Consider the following 22565-nt stretch of genomic DNA (forward strand, 5'->3'; position numbering starts at 1 on the left):
GCAATTTGGTGATGAAATCCATAGTGATCTGTTCCCACTTCCACTCGGGAACCTCCAATGGCTGCAACTTGCCATGCGGTCTCTGGTGCTCGGCCTTAACCCTACGGCAGGTCAAGCACCTCTCAACGAACCATGCGACGTCCCTCTTCATACAGGGCCACCAATACTCTTTCCTCAAATCCAAATACATCTTCGTAGCCCCGGGATGGATCGAGAATTTCGATCGATGAGCCTCTTCCATCAAAGTAATACGTGTACCACCCACGAACGGTACCCAGATCCGACCCTGAAACGTCATAAGCCCTCATCCATCCGCAACGAACTCTGAAACCAAACCAACGACCCGCTCTTTCTTCTGCATCTCTGGTCGCACAGCCTCGGCCTGTGCCCCACGAATAGCATCCAATACTGGAGCTATCACAGTCAATCTCAAACATACATCTCGCAGTGGAGTGCTCTCCGCCCTGCGGCTCAATGCATCGGCTACCACATTAGCCTTGCCTGGGTGGTACAGGATCTCACAATCATAATCCTTGACCACATCCAACCACCTCCTTTGACGCATATTTAGGTTGGGCTGATCCATCAAATACTTCAAGCTCTTATGGTCCGTGTATATCGTACATCGAACCCCATACAAGTAGTGACGCCAAATCTTGAGAGCGAACACTACTGCCCCCAACTCTAAATCATGCGTGGGATATCTTGCCTCATGAGGCTTCAGCTGCCTCGACGCATAAGCTATCACATGACCCCTCTGCATCAACACTGCACCCAGCCCCGAAATCGATGCATCGCAATATACTACAAAATCCTCCACCCCTTCCGGGAGAGCTAATACCGGGGCTTCGCACAACCTTTGGCGAAGTGTCTCAAAGGAGGTCTGCTGCTCGGGTCCCCATGAGAATGCAACACCCTTCCGGGTCAATCTGGTGAGCGGCACTGCGATCTTGGAGAAATCCTTAATAAATCTCCGATAATACCCTGCCAACCCAAGGAAGCTCCTGATCTCAGAGGGTGACTTCGGCACCTCCCAACTCATCACCGCCTCAACCTTGGCCGGATCGACCAATATCCCTTCCTGATTAACAACATGTCCTAGGAATTGGACCTCCCGCAACCAGAAGTCACATTTGGAGAACTTTGCATAAAGCTTCTCCGATCTCAATACCTCAAGGACCTCCCTCAAATGCTCCTCATGCTGCTCTCTAGATCTTGAATACACTAGAATATCGTCGATAAATACAATCACTGACCGATCCAACATCGGCCTGCATACCCTGTTCATGAGATCCATGAACACAGCCGGGGCATTGGTGAGCCCGAAAGGCATCACCACAAACTCATAATGCCTGTATCGCGTCCTAAACGCTGTCTTCTGGACGTCCTCATCCCGCACTCTCACCTGATGGTACCCCGACCTCAGATCGACCTTGGAAAACCAAGATGCTCCCTGCAACTGATTGAATAAATCATCGATCCTCGGTAATGGGTAACGGTTCTTGACCGTCAACTTGTTCAACTCCCGGTAATCAATGCACATCCGGTGTGAACCATCCTTCTTCTTGACGAACAGAATAGGTGCTCCCCACGGCGAGCTGCTCGGCCGAATGAATCCCTTCCCCAGCAACTCCTGAAGCTGCGAGGACAACTCTTGCATCTCGGGAGGTGCAAGACGATAAGGCACCTTAGCAATGGGCGCGGCCCCCGGAACCAGATCGATACCAAACTCTACTTGCCTCATAGGAGGTACTCCCGGTAGTTCCTCGGGGAAAACATCTAGAAACTCACGCACCACTGGGACCTCCTCAACTGATCTCGGTCTCTCAGAAACCTCCCGCGTATCCATCACATACACCACAAAACCCTTACAGCCCTGCTGTAGACACTGCCTCGCCCTAGCGGCCGAACAAAAAGCTGATCCCGAACGGGTACCCTCGCCGTACACCGAAAGAACTCCCCCACTAGGGTCTCGTATAGTCACCAACTGACGCTCACAGTCGATGACGGCGCCGAATCGGCTCAACCAGTCCATGCCCACGATGACACAGACATCACCCATCGCAATAGGAATCAGGTCAATCGGAAACTCAACCCCGAAAATCTCTAGCACGCATCCCCGGAGAACCTCCGTGGCACAAATCACTCTTTCGTCAGCTATAGAAACTCTCAGAGGCCGACTCAACAACTCACGACTAACGCTGATATGCTGACTAAAAGCTAAAGATACAAAGGACCTACTCGCACCCGAGTCAAATAACACTAAAGCAGGCACAGAGTTCACAAGGAAAGTACCTACGCATATCATAACATAAGCATAACATCTCGACATCAAAATAAATACATGAAATACAGCATACCTGCCACAACATCGGGCGCAGCGCGGACCCCCTCCGCAATCAGCTGAAAGGCTCTCCCACGAGCCCTCGGGGCCTCGGCCTTCATCGGTCGAGTCGCAGTAGCTCTGGCAGTAGGTGCAGATCCCTGAAGAAGCTGAGGGCACTCGGCCTTCCGATGGCCTGTCTGGTTGCAATGAAAGCAAACCGTAAACCCCTTGGGGCACTCCCTAGCAATGTGCCCCTCCTTGCCACACTTGTAGCAAGCACCAGATCGACATGCCCCATCATGACCCTTGCCTCACTTTCCGCAAGTGCGGCCCTTCGGACCTCCCGTCCTCGAATCAGCGGACTTAGTCCGCTTGGCTGCCGGCTGAGACTGAGCCGGCCGCCGGTCCACCCGCTGAGACTCGGCCTCCTCCCTGGCCTGGGTCTCCAACTCAATCTCGCGCTTCCTGGCATTCGCCTGGAGCTCAGCAAAGGTATGATAGGTGGAGTTTGACACAAACTCCCGGATATCCCTCCTCAAAACACCCAAGTACCGGCTCATCCGAGCCTACTCTGTGGACACCAGCTCGGGGCAGAACATCGCCCTCTCATGAAACTTCCGCGTGATCACCGCAACCGAATCAGTACCCTGCTTGAGGGTCAAGAACTCCTGAACCAATCGTTCCCTCTCCACCGGGGGAACGTACTCGTCTCTGAACATAGAGGTAAACCCCTCCCATGTCACTACTGAAATCTCTGCCAAAGTGAAGTTCGCCGTCACGAACTTCCACCAATCCTTCGCTCCCAGACGGAGCTGGTTCAAAGCGAACCGTACCCTCAGATGCTCCGGACATGAACAAGTGTAGAAGCACCCCTCAATATCAGCGATCCACCTCATCGCAGCAATCGGATCCTGCGTCCCATCAAACTCAGGTGGCTTCGTGTTGCTGAACTCCCGAAACAGCAACGAGTCACCACCTTGTGGCCTGGCAGCGGCCACAGCTGCGGTAGCTGCAGCGGCTGCAACCTCAGTCAATGCGGCGTACCGCTCCTCAAAAGTCTCCATCAAGGTGGTCTTAATAGACCCAAACATCTCCGGGATCTCAGCCCGGATCGCTGCAGCCACCTCCTCGTGAATCATCTGACGAATCTCCTCGTCACTCACACCGCTCGTACTCGCTCTGTGGCATGGTCTAACCACGCTGTCTCTGAAATACAACATAAAACTATCAGAGACTCCATCGAGTATAATTGCACTCAATAACGCAACCCTACTCAGTCTCCGATATCCAGGGATTCTTACTTGGGTCTCCCACTGACCCGGTGTCTTCGGTAGTACGGGCCCAATACTACCGACCACACCGCATCAGCATTCATCCCAAATCTTCCTCCCCAAACCCCGGATAGTGAGTACTCTACCTCTGATATACACTATCTACCTGTACGCTATCAAAGCATCTCATATCGGCAAACCTCCCTAGACTAAGGCATCACAAATCAGGCCACTCTAGTCCTATCATGAATACCTAGTCTTCTAGCATGCATAACAATTCATATCATAACTTATCTCATAACATAACATTGTAAGGTATTTTGGGGATCTTTACCGTTCGGGCGCTGACTGATCGTACACACTGCTTCTTTCTTGTTTACCACAAAATCATTTATAAAAGTTTATGCCTTTATTTTTAAAAGTTTTCCTCAAATCCTCGGTTTGAGTTCAGTTACGCCCGAAGGTGCACCGGAATCCCTCAAACCAAGGCTCTGATACCAATTTGTAACACCGTAAATTTTCAAACAAATTTTTCATTTCAAAATAAGTTATTTTCATTCAAAACAAGGCATAAACATTTCAAGTGTCATGTCAAAATACAAATCATCTGAATCTCAAGATCACAAAACATCTATCAGTGTGTACAGATCACGCCGGCGCCTTCCCACGGTCCTCGATAGTACCTGAAACACATACATAACAACTGTAAGCATAAATGCTTAGTGAGTTCCCCAATATACAAATTACGCACATACGCCTTTCCAGGCCCTGACCTTCCGGTCCATGTGTCTCAGGGGACTTCCGTTCCTGCTGGGTAAACCTTCCGGTCCTACCCACGCCGACCTTCCGGTCCATAACACAACGCCTTCCGGCCCATAACATAATCGCCTTCCGGCCCATAACATAATGCCTTCCGGCCCATAATATAATCGCCTTCCGGCCCATAACATACATAGCACGTATAACAAATAACTTACCACATATAGCACATATATCACATATCATATCTGACCTTCCGGTCACACAGTCAAACCCTTCCGGGTACAGTATAGTGAGAAGACTCACCTCGTGAATATCGAAAGCTGGCAAATCCCGAAATCACTCGTGCTCGATCCGCCGAGCTACAATCTCCCTATAACATCATATATCTCTTGTTAACACTTTTATCTTCTAAGTTTGACTATCCCTAAGAAGTCAGACATAGGTCAACTCTGGTCAACGGTCAACGGTCAATGGTCAACTTGACCGGACTCGGCGAGTGCTAGGGCGACTCGGCGAGTCTAGACGTCCTCACCAATTCTCTAAGATTCCCTTTCTACTCGTCGAGTATCCTCCTTGACTCGACGAGTTCCTCCTGGAAGAATCGCGGGGCCACCCCGACTCAACTCGTCGAGTCTGAAGAACAACTCGACGAGTCCCAGTTAATCTTCAAGCTACTCGCCGAGTCTGTTCATCGGACTCGGCGAGTCCATGCCATGCAACCGCTCAAACTGCTTTCTAAGGTCAGAACTGCTCCGACCATTCATAGGTCTGGCCTTCCTAGACTGATTCATCATGTAATGTCCTCATTTCGGTGCTCATAATACACCCCATGACTCATAATTTACATTTTGACCTAAGGCATAAGGATTCCAATCCAAAACCTCCATTGATTCCCGAAATGCTCAGGCATGGGACATTCTGGACCTCCAAAGGTCCCAATACAGGGTTCCAATCGTTTGGGGGACTAAGGTAACATTCAATCTAGCCACAAAAGGGTTCCATAAACCCTAAATCCATATACACATCAACATAAGAGAATGCACTCAAAATATTACCTGAATAACGTGCTCTCTGTGTCCCCAAATCCTCAGAACGTGGCTTCTCTTGTTGTTCCCTTAACCAAGCCTCTTCTTCCTTGCAAAACAACACTTCCAAAATCAACAATGGTCTTCACCCTTGCTCCAGATGCTCTCAATCGAAATAGGGTTTCTCTCAGAAGGCTAGGGTGAACAATGACGGCCATAAGGTCCCTCATATACGTCCCAAACCTGAACGGTTAGGGTTTTCGCTAAACAGCACAGACTCGCTGAGTCCATATCCGGACTCGTCGAGTCCAGTCGCGAACCCGCGACCAGATCCGCGATCCTACTCGGCGAGTCTAGGCTCTAACTCGCCGAGTCCCCTCTTAAAACACCCAAAAACATAATTATAACAATACCTGAAATTCCGGGCTGTTACATTTGTTTAGGAGAGGTATGATCAGGCTCGAAATCAAGTCAGATTAAATCTAAAAAATATTGGAAAATGATCGCCAGAAAAACCTTGTCGGAGCAGAGCCAATAGTGATGGTTAATGGTGATTTTCGGTGGTTTCTCGGTCGGACACCGGTGGCAAAACTAGATCGTAGGGTGGTCAAGGCTGCTTCGGACTTGGTCCGTCGGCTGGAGGTGTTCGAAGGCAAAGAAGGGGTCGCCGGTGGCCGGAGGAGGTGGCGTCGGTGGCGGTCGGTGGTGTTTCCCAGCGGCAAGAGGGAGAGAGAGTTTTGGAGTAAGAAAGAGGTGGTGATGGCTGGAGAATGGCAACCCATTGCTCTATTTATAGAAAGTTTGAGCTGATGTGTGCGGCTAGGAATGTGCCAATCGGCGTGTTCTTGAACCATGTGTCGAAGCCCAAAAAAACGCCATCTTGTGTTTTTTTTTCCAAAAACACTAGCTTGATGTCTATGAAATTACAATCCATAATGTTAAAAAAGTTTTTGAAGTGCGATGTCGAGGTATTCCCGATAGTTGCGATTCAACTTTTTTTTTTGTGCAATTGGCAAAACTTCGTGAGTTTGTAATTCCAAAAAAGGAATCAAATACTAGAGCATTTGCTGACTGATAAAATGTTAACATGTTTGTCAAACGAGTCCTGCAACTAAACTAAATAACCATCTGAAGATTCGTTAGCGGGAAAGCCTGAGTTGTGATGTTTTGTTCTTATCCAGAACAGTGTACGACTTTCTCGGGAAAAATGATTTAGCTTTAGAATCAAATACTAGATTAATTAGCGTTTATGGGAAATTTATTAGGGGTTGAAATTTCACATTTTAAAGTACCCAACAAAGCATTTGAAGTGTTTTTTTGGCCGTTACAGCCCCAGACAATTTTTTGACCGTGGACTTTCTTTAAATGGTCATAACTTTCACATACTACTCTGTTTTTTGTATTCTTTATATCCATGGACTAGTATTTTCATGTACTATTTGATTAGTGTATCATGTATTCATAATAATACTTAATACATAAATTTCTTTCAATCTTATATATCAAATCATTACTTATGTATATTAAATAGTGTTTGTTTTTCAACAATCTATATCCATCGAAGACTTGAGTCGTATTCTGCATGCACTTCCAAGTATAGAACTTCAATTGTATTAAAATGAATGGAATATATTACATTAGGTCTATTACCTTGTGTGTTCGTGGTGATTTTGATCGACGGACGTTGACCTAATTTTCCTGGTTGGCACAGTAAACACTAAGTAGGCACTCTAGCATACAACCTAAGCAAATACCTAGCGTAAATTCTAGCATGCAATTCTTATAATAACATTCTTAACTTAACATTTATGTATGGGTATTCTGGGAAAACTTACTTGAGCTACGATTGATTATATGTGCCACACTTCTTTCTTTATAAAACCTTTTTGAAAACATTTTATTGTTAAAAGATTTAATTAATCCTCAGTTTAAGTTCAGATGCACCACATGCTAGCCCGAATCCCTCAAACTATATCGACTTGTAATGTCCCCAAATTATAGAGTAAAATTTTCATTTTAAAATAAACCTAAGCAAAACAATCCAACCAAAAACCATGTCATATAAGATCAACATAGTATCAAATGTAGTTTTTAAAACAAAAAATTAGAGTATCATAAAAACGATATTGTGTAATCTCCATTGGACACGGTGCAGTTAATCCTATCTTTTCCCCTTTCTGCAAGAAGTACCTAAAACATTTAGACTTAAAATTATATGTACGAAGCTTAGGGAGTTCCCCAAGATACCACATACCAGTACATGCATCGTCCAACATACATAGCGGGTCTCGCCCAACATACATAACGGGCCTCGCCCAATAATATAACGGGTCTCACCTAATGGACCTCACCCAACATACATAAAAGGTCCCACCTAACGGGCCTCGTCCAACATACATATCATAAATGCAGGAGTCACAAAGACAATCTAACATCCTACATAGTATAATGAGAAGACTCACCTCTCTATCGAAGTATACTAACATCATAGCTCGTAGACGTAAGGCTGGTACTAAACACCACCTAAATTTTAATCAAAAGGTCAAACCTTATTCTACTACCTAAAATTGACGAGTTTACCAAAAGTCAACCTAGTCAAAGAGTCAATGGTTAATGGTCAACTATAAAAGTCAACCCTACAAACCACCACATCGTGGAATGACCTTGGCCACACCATGGTCTGGCTCAATAGAAAAACACGATGGATCTGTCTACCGTGTGGTGGTCAACACTTAACCACGTCATGGTGATGATGGCAGATCCAATTCGTTACTAAGTTCCTAATATGTTAAGTCCACTACTCAAACTATCCAGATGGCTTAATGGAACCCTATGTTAGATTAGGTTTCTAAGCCCATAACTATAATTGGTATGTACTTGATCCGAGAGTAGCATGGTCCTTTTGGGTTGCATTCACTAGGGCAATTTGATAGGATGGATATTTGAGAAAGAGGTTATTTGTGATTTATTAATATATTATAAGTATAATATATTAATTGAGAAAACATATTATTTAATTAGTATTGATCAAGAATTAGTTTGGAATTAATTTAGTTATCAAAAGAGACTAATTATATTAACGGGGAATGATTATATAAATCAATGATACATATGGTTTGGGCTATTGATCCATGATGGACTAAATGTGAGAGTCCATGAAGAGTTAGTCCATATGAGTTATTGGATCATAAGCCTAAGTGTAAGAATTTGGGTTTACATATTACTCTTGGAATTCTACACTATATATGTATTCCCTAAACCCTAAAATCGTTACTAGCGTATTCCATGAGGATTATATCCAATTTTTAGTGTGCCTAACCTCTCTCTCAAAGTCCTCCATTAGTTCATGGTGTGTTGTGATTCTATTAGAGGTCCAACATTTGAGGCACTAAACTCCTGAAATGCCAAATTCTAAAAGCTACAATATAGAGGTGTTCATCTAACTTGATTTTATGTTGCAAATATCAAATTGTATGCTAGTTGTAGGCTTCATGCTTCAGATAATTTTATTGTATGTATAACTAGAGAAAACTTATATCTAAAGGATTAGGGTTGTATGCGCACCATAGGGATGTTAGACTACATAAAACCCAACACCCTAATGGTCCCTAAAAATCCTAACTTTATGGACATGTAGATTCAATGCATGTTGTACTCCAAACTAGGTCAACATGTAGGAAATAGGGTCAAAGCCCCATGCATGGAATCTAAACTATTCAAGGGTCTAGATCTGAAACATATACTATTATGAGACCTCGATGATTAATAAAGGTTCAAAATTTATTACCACCAAATTCTCAAAACCTACTAACAAGAATAAACTAACTCAAAACCTAGATTTAAAGGATAAGATCCATAATTTGAACGTTTGGAGAATTATAGAAATCTAAAATATGCATAAAGTGATGGAGGTATGCTTTCTTGATGATCCTTTCTCTACAGGACCTGCATTCACCAAAAGAAACTCAAAAGATCAAATGAGGAGGCTAGGGTTTAGAGAAACTCTTCTAGGGTTATGGAGGTTGAGAGTGGTCGAAAACCTATCACACATTCTTTATATAGGGCCCAAAGCTTGAAACGTAGGGTTTTAGGGAGATTACGGTGCCACACCATTGTCTCATTTAGTCATCATGTCGTGGTGAGATGTCAATCAAAGCATTGTGTCGCAAGGAGTCAAAATCTCAATATCCAAATCTTAAACACAAGAGAACTTTAAAGAATAATACTTGGAATACGGATGTTACGCAAAAAAAAGGTAGGAGAATTATCAAGAGATATACATAAATGTATATACATCATAGAATCTATTTTATACTAGTTATAGCAACATACTTTGAAAAAAAATTGAAGACAACTAACCTCTGAATCAATTCCCTTTGGTCTTGTGCATGCCAGTTTGTTGCTAAGATAAATGATCCACAAGAGCACCCCTCTATTGGAATAAGACCCACAACACCAAATATCGAAAGGTTATAAATCAAGCTAGGATTTATTCGAAAATCACACACCTTATGAGAGAGGATGTGATTTCCGTCCAATGATAGAGAGAGAGAGAGAGAGAGAGAGAAACAGAAAAAGAAAGAAAGAGAAAGAGAAAGAGAGAGAGAGAGAGGGGGGAGGGAGGGAGAGAGAGAGAGAGAAAGAAAGAAAGAAAGAAAGAAAGAAAGAAAGAGAGAGAGAGAGAGTCAGAGGTCGGATGATTTTGATAAAAGGAATAACTAACTCTAGGGTTTACCATAACAGTCTATTTATAGTTATGCAAAGATAATTTCATAATGATATAATTTCTAAGGTTTATCTTTATCTGAAAGAAACTTGCCATATCCTTATCCAAGGTATACAAAAACCATCCCCTATATGTCCAAGAGGTTCTAGAATTTTCCAATTAACCATTTGGGTTAATTAACATTCAACCTATTTAATTAATTATCAGAATAGTTTCTAATTTATTTATTATTTCCTTATTCTATTTAGGTCATGATTCCAACCCAAAACGACCCTATTATTATTAAAAATATTACTAAAACAATTATTGACCTTGGAACTATTTCCAATAATACCAACTTTAATTACCCTTTGCCCATGGACAATAGGCTTTCTTATTCTTGACACTTCATTTATGATTGCAAATATAGGAACATTTGAAGCTTGGAGTTTCTATGCTTAGCAATTTTAGTTCCAAAAGGGTCCTCAACATGCAATGCAGTTCCATGATGGATCTTTCTAAGTTGTTCATATCAGAATCACCTAATTATATGCACAATTTAGCTAGTTGGTTATTTTACTATAGTCAAATTCCAACAAACAATCATACAATATGCATTCACCTCCTAAATAAGATAAAGTATTAGAAATAGTTAGAAAACGGGGCAACCCAAAATTAATTTCTAAATCAATTTCGTAAAGGTATTTCTAGGCTCTTTTGATGATTAGAAAGAAGAGATTTAAACTAGAAAACCTACTTTTTTTTAATATAGCATTGGACTTTAAAAAATTAATTTATTAGATTATACATAACAACATTGTATTTTAAATAATTAACTTATTAGATTTAATGTCTTATATTTACTATTATATTATAGCATTTTACTTTAAATATTATGTTGTTTTTTTCTATTACAATGTTGCAGTTTACGATAAAAATGTAACGACCGAAAAATTTCAACCAATTTAAAATTTTTCAAAAACAACCTGATTCCATTATAGTTATCACAAAAAGGTTTTTAATACAATTTATTTAAAGTATTCCCAGAATCACATCACGACGAAAACATGAGGAGCGGTACGATCACGCATTGGCCTTGCCATGGTCTCCTGAAGAACCTGAAAAACATAAAACCACAACTGTAAGCCCGAAAGCTTAGTGAGATATCCCCAAAATACCAACCACATATACCATACACGCATAACATGCCAACATATCCGATCACAGAATAGCCATGCACTTCGGGTCTACTATGGGACTGGTCCGCCGCACTGGCCAACAGTCCACCTGGTCCACCTGGTCCACCCTCCGAGTCTAGCCATATACATCGAGTCTGCAGTGTGATTGGTCCGTCGGCACCGGGCCTTCAATCCACCTGGTCCACTCTCCGAATCTAGACACACACATCGAGTCTGCAGTGTGATTGGTCCGCCCGCACTGGGCCTTCAATCCACCTGGTCCACTCTCTGAGTCTACAGTATGACTGGTCCGCCCGCACCGGGCCTTCAGTCGGCCTGGTCCACTCTCCGAGCCTCGGCACGTCTGGTCCACCCTCTTGGGGCGTACAGCCTATCCGGACCGCTCGCTGGGCTTTCGGGACAACCGGTCCGCCCTGGGTATCTTGGCCTACAGCACAAAGCAAGACCCGCCTCAACCCAACTCTAGTCCAAACAACCATGTGCACATAAACATACAATCATATAAGCATTCATAGTCAACAAGCCGATCAAACAGATCACATAACATATCATCATCCTAACCAGGAAACTGACCTAACCGGTCATTAGCATAGCATCACCCTACCTATCAGGGAACCGACCTTACCCAGGTCTCTAACATATACCATCCTAGCTACCAGGATGCAAACATATCAAAGCAATAACATAACAACAAATACCCGGATCTCAATCCGATAAGGGCCGGCCTTGGTGCCTTAGACCCTGTTGATATAGTGAGGATAACTCACCTCGAAACTGCCGACTGAACAGATAACCCAAGCTGCTTCGATCACTGATACGGTCTCCACCATTGGACAACCACCAACGCACTGAAATCAAAACAATATCCAAAAATTACCAAAATGCCCCTGGAAATCACTGGTCAACCCTTGGTCAAGGTCAAAGTCAAAGTCAACCCCTGACTGACTCTACTCGCCGAGTTAACCCAATGACTCGCCGAGTCCCCATGCTCAGAATTCCCTAATCCGCGACTCAACTCGTCGAGTCACCCCGAGACTCGCCGAGTCCAACAACTCCGAGTCCACTCACACACAACTCACCGAGTCATCCCTTGACTCACCGATTCTCGGCTCAACCAGAAAAGATTGGGACTCTTCGACAAGACTCGCCGAGTCTAAGGCTATCTTCAACTTACTCGCCGAGTTGTTCTTCCAACTCGCTGAGTTCCAGGCCATCTTCATCCAACTCGCCGATTTGTTCTTCCAACTCGTCGAGTTTCAGCCTATCTTCAAGCAACTCGCTGAGTCCACCCATGTGACTCGCCGAGTACCACCGGGTCTGAATCCATACAGAGGCTTTCCAAGCCATGCAGATGATCCAAACCATAGATCTACCCTTCCTAAGGCCATCCATCACGTAAAGTGGCAAACTTTACGTGAATCCAAGGAGATCTAGGCATTTCCACTCTAGGGTTTGGGTTTGGGACAAGATAGCTCCTTCAATCACTCATCAACAGGGACTTTATGACATACAAGACCATCCGAAGCTTATATATGAAGTAGCATCCTCAGATCCAAGCTTCTATCTCAATTTAGATGTCATATCAACAACCACACATGAACCCATGAAGAAAATAGCTTAAGGAAATGGTTCCTTACCCTCAGAATGAGCCCAACCAGCTGTAGATTCCTGATCTCCCCAAGCTTCCTGATACAAGCCTCCAATCTTCAAGCTTAAAGCATCAAATATCCTTCTCCAAGCTCTAATTCACTCAATAATGGGGTCTCCTCACGAATTTTAGGGCTTCTGGAACTCAAGGAATGATAAGGAGGCTGGGGAAAAGATATGATGTTCTTTATATAGGGCTCAACCCTCGAAATTAGGGTTTTCTCCACTCAGCACCAACTCGCCGAGTCCACCCATGCTACTCGCCGAGTTGGTCACTTAACACGTGTCAAGAGTCGTGACCCTACTCGCCGAGTCCACTCGTGGACTCACCGAGTTGCCCTTTCCCATTTACTCTTTTAGCCCTTCAACTCTACTCTTGATATTCCGGGATGTTACAATTCTCCCCCACTTACATTAGGCTTCGTCCTCGAAGCTGCAGCAATTCAACTCCAGAACTACTCCCGTAATGCACCACCTGGCATTAACCAGACCAGGCTCCTTAACGCACAACCAACGAAACCAGAAACTCACTTTCTCCTTTCTTGCGGTGTCCTGACCACCGTCTCAAGCCGGCCACCGGCTTTACCCTCTGATAACCACACTTAACAATTGAGTACTACCCATGATGCAACACTGCTCCAATTCACAACCATCACTCGACCCATATGAGCTGGAAATAACCATGTACCACCGGATTCCCGATCCGAGTCCAACTCTATCCATTCCGCTGACAGAAAGACACATTCTTCAGAGCAACTCCCATGAGTTCTCCTCTTGCAATCACATACACATGCTGAACTAGCTCTAGCACCCTCGGGTTGGGAAAACCCATCACACTGAGACACCTCCAAACATCCCCCGGGGTGAATTACCACTACATACTCCATTCCTTGATCAAAATCAAACTGGGAATCCAAGACTCCATCCCTGCACCCCTTCCGAGCCACTTGGCTCTACACCCTCGGAATTCCTTCCGTGACCTCAGCAGACATCCAATCCGGATGTGATTCCATTCCACTGCCGCGAACACGCTGCTCAATGACCCTACTTGGATTACTCCAATCACAACTCTGCATTGCTGCTTTCCCTTCCATGGACTTACACTCCCTCTCGGAGCTACATTCTGCCCTTTCCCTACCAAGGAAAACCACTTGGCTGCCTTGACACTACCACAAGTGCCACGACGCTCGCCCAATGCTACACCACTCCTTCATAGCGTAACCGCTATCCATCCAACACACATGCTCTAACTCTGATCGCAGGGACTCTCGAGCCCATGCACTATCTCCATTAATCAAGATCAATACCCGGGGCCAGACCTTCTAATGCTATCACACCGCAATATACACAATCCATATCCTCGAACCGATCTAACAATACCTGCAGAGTCTTTAGCATGACTGGACTGCCTCACCAGGCCTTCAGCCAACGTGGACCACTCTCAGAACCTTCAGCCAATCTGGACCGCCCTCCAGTGCCTTCAGTCTGGCTGGACCGTTCTCTGAGCCTTCGGCCTGATTGGTACGCCTACCGGCCCTCAGTTTATCCGGACCGCTCAACTAGCATTCATCATTCCGAGCTATTTCTCCGGGAAATCCTCCCATGCATACTGTTCTAGCCCTCCAGGGGTTCCGAACTCTATCTCCATCACACATAATCGATCCCGTCCTGATCCCAGGCCCTCCACGATTAAATGCCCTAGGTCTGTATCCCGCCCCGCACGACTGCCACTTACACATACCAGCCTATACTCTGAGCTGACAGAACACTGCTGAATCCCAAGTAGTTAGACAACTTCTCCTACTCATCGATCTTCCGGAGAATTTTCCAATTCTCCCCCACTTAGGGCACTGACTATCAACCACCGGTCGCCATCACCGACCTCCCAAAACAACCCTGCACAAAACCAACACTTACACGCGGGCTGATTCCCACTAGCTCTAACAACCTTCACAAAAATCACATTTCCACACTGATCATCCTGCTCGAAAGAAACTCAATCTGCAGCTAACCACTCCTTAGGAAGCAGATGCTTCCCGACATTCAGAGCAAAAGCCAATTCCCACTAATCACCCTCATGAATGATAACCAACGAAATTCCCAATACCAAACCCATAGCCATACCATGACCCTCAAAGAACAACGAATACCACACCGAAAACCACACAATGAGACTAGCAGAGAAACAATACTCCATAATAATCACAAGAAAATCAAGACATCAAGAAAGAAACATACCCGCGACTGCATCCGGCACTGCTCTGACCTCCTCTGTTGTAAGCTGAAAAGCATGACCCTGAGCCCTTGGGGGCTCCACTCCACCCGTGATCCTCAAAGTGGCCGGTGATGGAGCCTACACCGGTCCTGCAGCAATCTGAGGACAGTTGACCCTCAAATGTCCAACCTGATGACAATGATAACAAATCCTCAAATCCCTAACCGGCGCTGACTATCGACAATCCCTCGCATAGTGCCCCTCCTTTCCGTACTTGCGACATGCACCACCAGACCTGCAAACTCCGGTGTGACTCCTCCCACACTTTCCACAAGTGGGGCTACTCAGATCTCCCATCCTAGAGTCAACGGTCTTGGACCGTTTCGGCGCCGGGTGCAACTGCACCGGAGCCTGCCTCAGCTCACACAACTGCAACTCAATCTCTAACTCGCGCCACCTGGCGGCCTCCTGCAACTCCAACAAAGTCTCGCACCTCTGCGTAGACACAAACTGCCTGATAGCCCTCTTGAGCATGCTCAGATATGGAGACATCTGAGCCTGCTCCAAAGCAAACTCAGGGCAGAACATCGCCCTCTCTGTGAACATCCTGGTGATCTTAGTCACCGACTCCGAATCCTGCTTCAGCTCAAGGAACTCTTGAGCCAATCTCTCCCTCTCAACTCGCGGAACATAACAAGTGTTGAACATCTCTCTGAACTGATCCCATGAAACCGCAGCCCTCTGCGCATTCGAATATGACCCCGCGGTCAATCTTCACCAATCCTTCGCCCCGAGCCTCAACAGGTTCAGAACACACCTCACCCTCTGATCAGCAGGGCATGAACACGTGAAGAAACACCCCTCAACGTCCGATAACCATCTCATAGCAACAATCGGGTCCTGAACTCCATCAAAGGTGGGAGGCTTCGTATTATCGAAGTCCTGATACTGAAAACCCCGACCAGCTCCTCCCACTGCCGCTGCTACAGCCCTTGTAGCCGCCGCGGTAGCCGTCTCTGTGAGAGCTGCATAGCGCTCATCAAAATACTCAACCATGGCGGTCTTGATCGACCCGAACAGTTCCGGCAACTCAGCCCGGAACAATGCAGCAATCTCATCACGTAGGATCTCACGAATCCTCGCATCCAAATCGCATGTGCTCATCTGACAAATAACCTCGGGTGGTATCAATCCATCCGGAACTCCCTCTCCTGCTCCCGATCCTGACCCGGATCCACTTCCAGCATGCCTTGGAATCTCCATACTGAAAAACACCACAAAATCTCAAATTCTTCCCACTAACCCGGGAACCAACTCTCAATCCAACCCTATAGGTCATGGTTTCCCTGATACGCGTATGGGTCATGTGCTTTCAGTAGTACGGGCTCATACTACCTTCCACACCTACCCATATTTGTATGAAGTACTACCACAACACCCTAGTGAAAACATGCATAACAAACGCTCAACCCTCACTACTAGAGGAACACTGGAAATCTCCCACAAGGAAACCCTAGGCTACAGGCATCACAAATCAGGCAGCATTATCAAGAAATCCTAAAAATCCCTAGCCTAGCACTAGCATGCTGTTCTATCAAGCTCAAAAACAAATATCATATATGGTATTTTGGGGTTACTTACTGGCTCCGGCTGATCGTACCTCCGCGTCCTCCTTTACTCATTTTGAAAACCATTTTAAATTCTATTTTGAAAACTCTCCTCGATTTGAGACTGGAGTCACACGAGTGTTCCTCCAATTCACTCAAACCAAGGCTCTGATACCAACTTGTAACGACCGAAAAATTTCAACCAATTTAAAATTTTTCAAAAACAACCTGATTCCATTACAGTTATCACAAAAAGGTTTTAAATACAATTTATTTAAAGTATTCCCAGAATCACATCACGACGAAAACATGAGGAGCGGTACGATCACGCCTTTGCCTTACCACGGTCTCCTGAAGAACCCGAAAAACATAAAACCACAACTATAAGCCCGAAAGCTTAGTGAGATATCCCCAAAATACCAACCACATATACCATACACGCATAACATGCCAACATATCCGATCACAGAACAGCCATGCACTTCGGGTCTACTGTGGGACTGGTCCGCCGCACCGGCCAACAGTCCACCTGGTCAACCCTCCGAGTCTAGCCATATACATCGAGTCTGCAGTGTGATTGGTCCGCCCGCACCGGGCCTTCAATCCACCTGGTCCACTCTTCGAATCTAGCCACACACATCGAGTCTGCAGTGTGATTGGTCCGCCCGCACCGGGCCTTCAATCCACCTGGTCCACTCTCTAAGTCTATAGTATGACTGGTCCGCCCGCACCGGGCCTTCAGTCGTCCTAGTCCACTCTCCGAGCCTCGGCACGTCTGGTCTGCCCTCTTGGGGCCTACAGCCTATCCGGACCGCTCGCTGGGCCTTCGGGATAACCGGTCCGCCCTGGGTATCTTGGCCTACAACACAAAGCAGGACCCGCCACAACCCAACTCCAGTCCAAACAACCATGTGCACATAAACATACAATCATATAAGCATTCATAGTCAACAAGCTAATCAAACAGATCACATAACATATCATTATCCTAACCAGGATACCGACCTAACCGGTCACTAACATAGCATCACCCTACCTATCAGGGAACCGACCTTACCCAGGTCTCTAACATATACCATCGTAGCTACCAGGATGCAAACATATCAATGCAATAACATAACAACAAATACCCGGATCCGAATCCGATAAGGGCCAGCCTTGGTGCCTTAGACCCTGTTGATATAGTGAGGATAACTCACCTCAACAGATAACCCAAGCTGCTCCGATCACTAATACAGTCTCCATCACTGAACAACCACCAAGGCACTGAACTCAAAAAAATATCCAACAATTACCAAAATGCCCCTGGAAATCACTGGTCCACCCTTCGTCAAGGTCAAAGTCAAAGTCAACCCATGACTGACTCTACTCGCCGAGTCAACCCGATGACTCGCCGAGTCCCCATGCTCAGAATTCCCCAATCCGCGACTCAACTCGCCGAGTCACCCCGAGACTTGTCGAGTCCAATAACTTCGAGTCCACTCACACACAACTCACCGAGTCATCCCTTGACTCACCGATTCTCGGCTCAACCAGAAAAGATTGGAACTCTTTGACAAGACTCGCCGAGTCCAAGAACAGACTCGCCGAGTCTAAGGCTATCTTCAACTTACTCACCGAGTTTTTCTTCCAACTCGCCGAGTTCCAGGCCATCTTCATCCAACTCGCCGAGTTGTTCTTCCAACTCATCGAGTTCCAACCTATCTTCAAGCAACTCGCCGAGTCCACCCATGTGACTCGCCGAGTACCACCGGGTCTGAATCCATACAGAGGCTTTCCAAGCCATGCAGATGATCCAAACCATAGATCTACCCTTCCTAAGGCCATCCATCACGTAAAGTGGCAAACTTTACGTGAATCCAAGGAGATCTAGGCATTTCCACTCTAGGGTTTGGGTTTGGGACAAGATAGCTCCTTCAATCACTCATCAACAGGAACTTTATGACATACAAGACCATCCCAAGCTTAGATCTGAAGTAGCATCCTCAGATCCAAGCTTCTATCTCAATTTAGATGTCATATCAACCACCACACATGAACCCATGAAGAAAATAGCTTAAGGAAATGGTTCCTTACCCTCAGAATGAGCCCAACCAGCTGTAGATTCCTGATCCCCCCAAGCTTCCTGATACAAGCCTCCAATCTTCAAGCTTAAAGCACCAAATATCCTTCTCCAAGCTCTAATCCACTCAACAATGGGGTCTCCTCACGAATTTTAGGGCTTCTGGAACTCAAGGAATGATAAGGAGGCTGGGGAGAAGATATGATGTTTTTTATATAGGGCTCAACCCTCAAAATTAGGGTTTTCTCCACTCAGCACCAACTCGCCGAGTCCACCCATGCTACTCGCCGAGTTAGTCACTTAACACGCGTCTAGAGTCGCGACCCTACACGCCGAGTCCACTCGTGGACTCGCCGAGTTGCCCTTTCCCATTTACTCTTTTAGCCCTTCAACTCTACTTTTGATATTCCGGGATGTTACAAGAAATCAATAGTAACTATTCGTTAAGTCATTAACAATATTAAGCACTTTCAAAACATACTATCATGAAAATAAAAACACATTAATCACTTATCAGTTAAGCACTTTATCAATTAATCACTAAGCACTTATCATGAAAACAGAAACACATTAATCATTCACTTAAATAATATATTAAGCACTATTCATGAAAATAGAAACACATTAACCATTTAATTACAAAGCATATTAAGCATTTATCCTGGAAATAGAAACACTTTAAACACTTATCAATTAAGCAAATTATCAAAATAATCACTTTATCAATAAAACAAATGCAAGAAACCTTACATGTTCTTCTTGCTGTGGTCGGGATGTTGGTGTTGTAGACGGTAATCCTCCGGTGGTGGTCAGTGGTCACCAGAAAAAACTTCAAATTAGAAAAACAATTTGAGAAATATGGAAAAAAAAAGATCTTACATGTTCATCATACTATGATTGTTGGAAGTAGGTGGTTGCTGGAATCTGGTGTCGCCAGCCGATCGCCCTCCAATGACTACTTTATCCGGAAACAAAACCAAAATCAAATTTTTTTAGGAGAAACGAGAAAACAAACAACAATCGACTAAATGAAAGGGAATAATGTGTCTCTGGCGTCGTCCATAGTTGTGGTGGCTGGTTGTCAATGAAAAAACTAAAAAAATCAATTGGAAAAATCTCAAAATACAACGAGAAAAAGAGTTAAATCAGAAAAAAATGACCTGGGGGTGATCGTTGTGGATGAATCGTCAATCGAGAGAGAGTATCGAGGTTGGTTTTTTGGAAGTGACATTATTAGTGGGAGGTCGCATCCTCATGTTAAGGATAGAACCATATACTGACGTGTGATCGGTATAAGGTAAACCAAAAGGTCGTCATTTTCATTTATGAGATAAATCAGAAAATAAAAATTAGATAACATTTTTCCCAATGAAAAGTTGTCGCTATAAACCTCCCACGGATTGATGTTTCTCTATATCGAATGTTGTCGTCGCTATAGCGGTAAACAAACCTGACATCTTTTTTCATTTCTTGTAAGATTATCTTAAAAAATTACGCACCCTATGTCGATGGCATGTTGGTTACATTTTTAGAAAAACAGAAAAACATTTTTCCTGTGAGTTTACATTTTTAGAATAACGGGAAAAATATTTTCCTTTCGCATCTTACCTATTTCGACGAGAAGTCGTCGGTGTAGAGAGTGTGAAGTAAAAAAAGCAAGGTCGACCCTATAGTAGTCATCAAATAGCCTAATTTTTAGCGACGACTCACGTCGTCGGTATAGATGGCGCCGGCATATGGCTATATTCTTGTAATGTGAGGTCAGGTAAGGATATGTCCAACCGGACGTCGACTTTGATACCATGTAAGATATATGTGGATTATCATATTAACTCTCCAAAAGCCTTCATATGAAGAGAGATGAGAGACTCCAACATGTATAGAGACATAAGAGACTGTATCACACTAATATATGATACACTAACATATCTAAGATACACTAACACATCGTTTTACTCTCCATCCAACCATAAGTAAGATTTTTCTATAATACATTGACTTTATAAAATTTAATAAAATATATTTACAAAATCTAATTTATGATATATTTAATAATTAAAATGTGTGCTTTCCTATTAAAGAGTTAAACAACCGTTGAATTATAATATGATCTCGTAATAATAGAATTTAATCTATTGATTGAATGGTAATTAAAGATATCTTTTTATTTAACTTTTCTATTGATCTAAGACATCATTTTATTTAACTTTTCTATTAAGATAGTTTTAGGTTGATTGGCTAAAAACCTCTTTTGATCCCTAGCTAGTAATATGTAATATTTAACTTCGTGTTGTTTTTGAAAGACTTGGACTTTACTTAGCTAACTACAAAATTAAAATAATAGGCCCAACTAAAGTGCGACAAGAGTTTAAGTTCCGCATCCAATTCATCCACGAAAGATCTCAATTTATCCTCTTCCTTTTGATTTGAGCCTTCGAATTGTCCGTTACTCATTTATGCATTTGAAAATTAAATGATTTTCTCAAGAAAACTACATTCATTGTCTTTTCTTTCTTAGCGTTTTCGGTAATTTTGGTATTAGGATACAAAAACTACAATAATAATCCTCATGCTAACATAATTTTCTACTTAAAAATACCTATTGCTTTTAAAAGATAGTTTTTTTTTTTTTTTTAATGGAGGTGTGATTTATTGTTTAGATAAATTACAGTTCACAAAGAATGTAAAAAATTAAAACATTGTCCTTCGAGAACATACATACATGAGTTTCAAGAAATTAAAGAAAAGATTGGCGCGTTCAATTAAAGCATTTACAATTTTCTAATTACTTCAAACTTCAAAGTCGTCAAAAACATTATTGAGTTACAAGAAAGTTACAACATATGGGAGATTCAATAGTTAAACCGCTTTCTGCACGGATGGATGAGTTTACAAGAATTTTTATTTTATTGAATACGTACAAGAAAGTTGTTGCACGTCTTATTAGCATCTAAGGTAGGTTTTTGAGCTATAAATGGAATGCTCCTATATGTTTCTCTTCACCAAATCCAAAAACATTACAAACCAAATTAGGACATAAAAAGGAGAGGTGCAAAATATGGGTTTGATGACTAGAGCTCTGATCCTGATCGCCATGGTTGCATTTCTCACCTCACTTGCACATGCCACTAATGGCCTAGCCACATTCTACACCCCATCCTATGTTCGTAAGTTCATTGACATATCACATATAAACTAAATTGTTTATCTTTATTATGTAGCGATTTTTAAATGTTTTGTCATCTTTCGTAGCATCATCATGCTATGGTTATCATGACCGAGGTGTCATGATTGTAGCAGCAAACGCGGGTTTGTTTGCTGGCAAAAGTGCATGTGGTAGGAGGTATCGTGTACGCTGCACTGGTGGAACTAATGCAGGTGTACCACATCCATGTAAAGGAAGTACGGTGGATTTGACTATTGTTGATCTTTGTCCCGGATGTGCAAGCAATCAACTTGACCTTTCCCAAGAGGCATTTGCAAGGATTGCCGATCCTAATGCCGGGAAAATTAAGATCGAATATCATGAGTAATTTTAAACCCCTTCTTTTTCCGTTAATTCTTGTTAGTAACTTTTGACTAATTTTTATATATTTTTAAAATTTTCAGGATATAATCTTATAAAATGTGGATGCATGATCTCTATATGATTATCTATTAGTATATATGTAATGTTTGAGACTCAAGGGTAAACATGATAGCCTATGGCCACTTTGCTTTGTATCAAGTTTGTTGAATAAAATGGG

The 22565-nt window shown here is 43.6% G+C and overlaps 1 protein-coding gene across 1 annotated transcript; it reads left to right on the forward strand.

The window, feature by feature from the left end:
* The first annotated feature begins 21913 nt into the window (after positions 1–21913).
* Positions 21914–22352, forward strand: LOC145064111 (EG45-like domain containing protein). Its single transcript, XM_079011624.1, has 2 exons — positions 21914–21986; positions 22072–22352. The coding sequence occupies exons 1-2, from the start codon at positions 21914–21916 to the stop codon at positions 22350–22352; spliced, it is 354 nt and encodes a 117-aa protein (XP_078867750.1).
* The last annotated feature ends 213 nt before the right edge of the window (positions 22353–22565 follow it).

Source organism: Lactuca serriola, chromosome 7 (assembly GCF_051521515.1).
Source record: "Lactuca serriola cultivar US96UC23 chromosome 7, Lser_US96UC23_V15, whole genome shotgun sequence".
Lineage (NCBI taxonomy): Eukaryota > Viridiplantae > Streptophyta > Magnoliopsida > Asterales > Asteraceae > Lactuca > Lactuca serriola.

Excerpts from the sequence above, each read along its gene's own strand:
- LOC145064111 (XM_079011624.1), top strand. The coding sequence starts at position 21,914 with ATGGTTGCATTTCTCACCTCACTTGCACATGCCACTAATGGCCTAGCC. Across the intron at positions 21,987-22,071 it reads CTACACCCCATCCTATGTTC|CATCATCATGCTATGGTTAT; the intron begins GTAAGTTCATTG and ends CATCTTTCGTAG.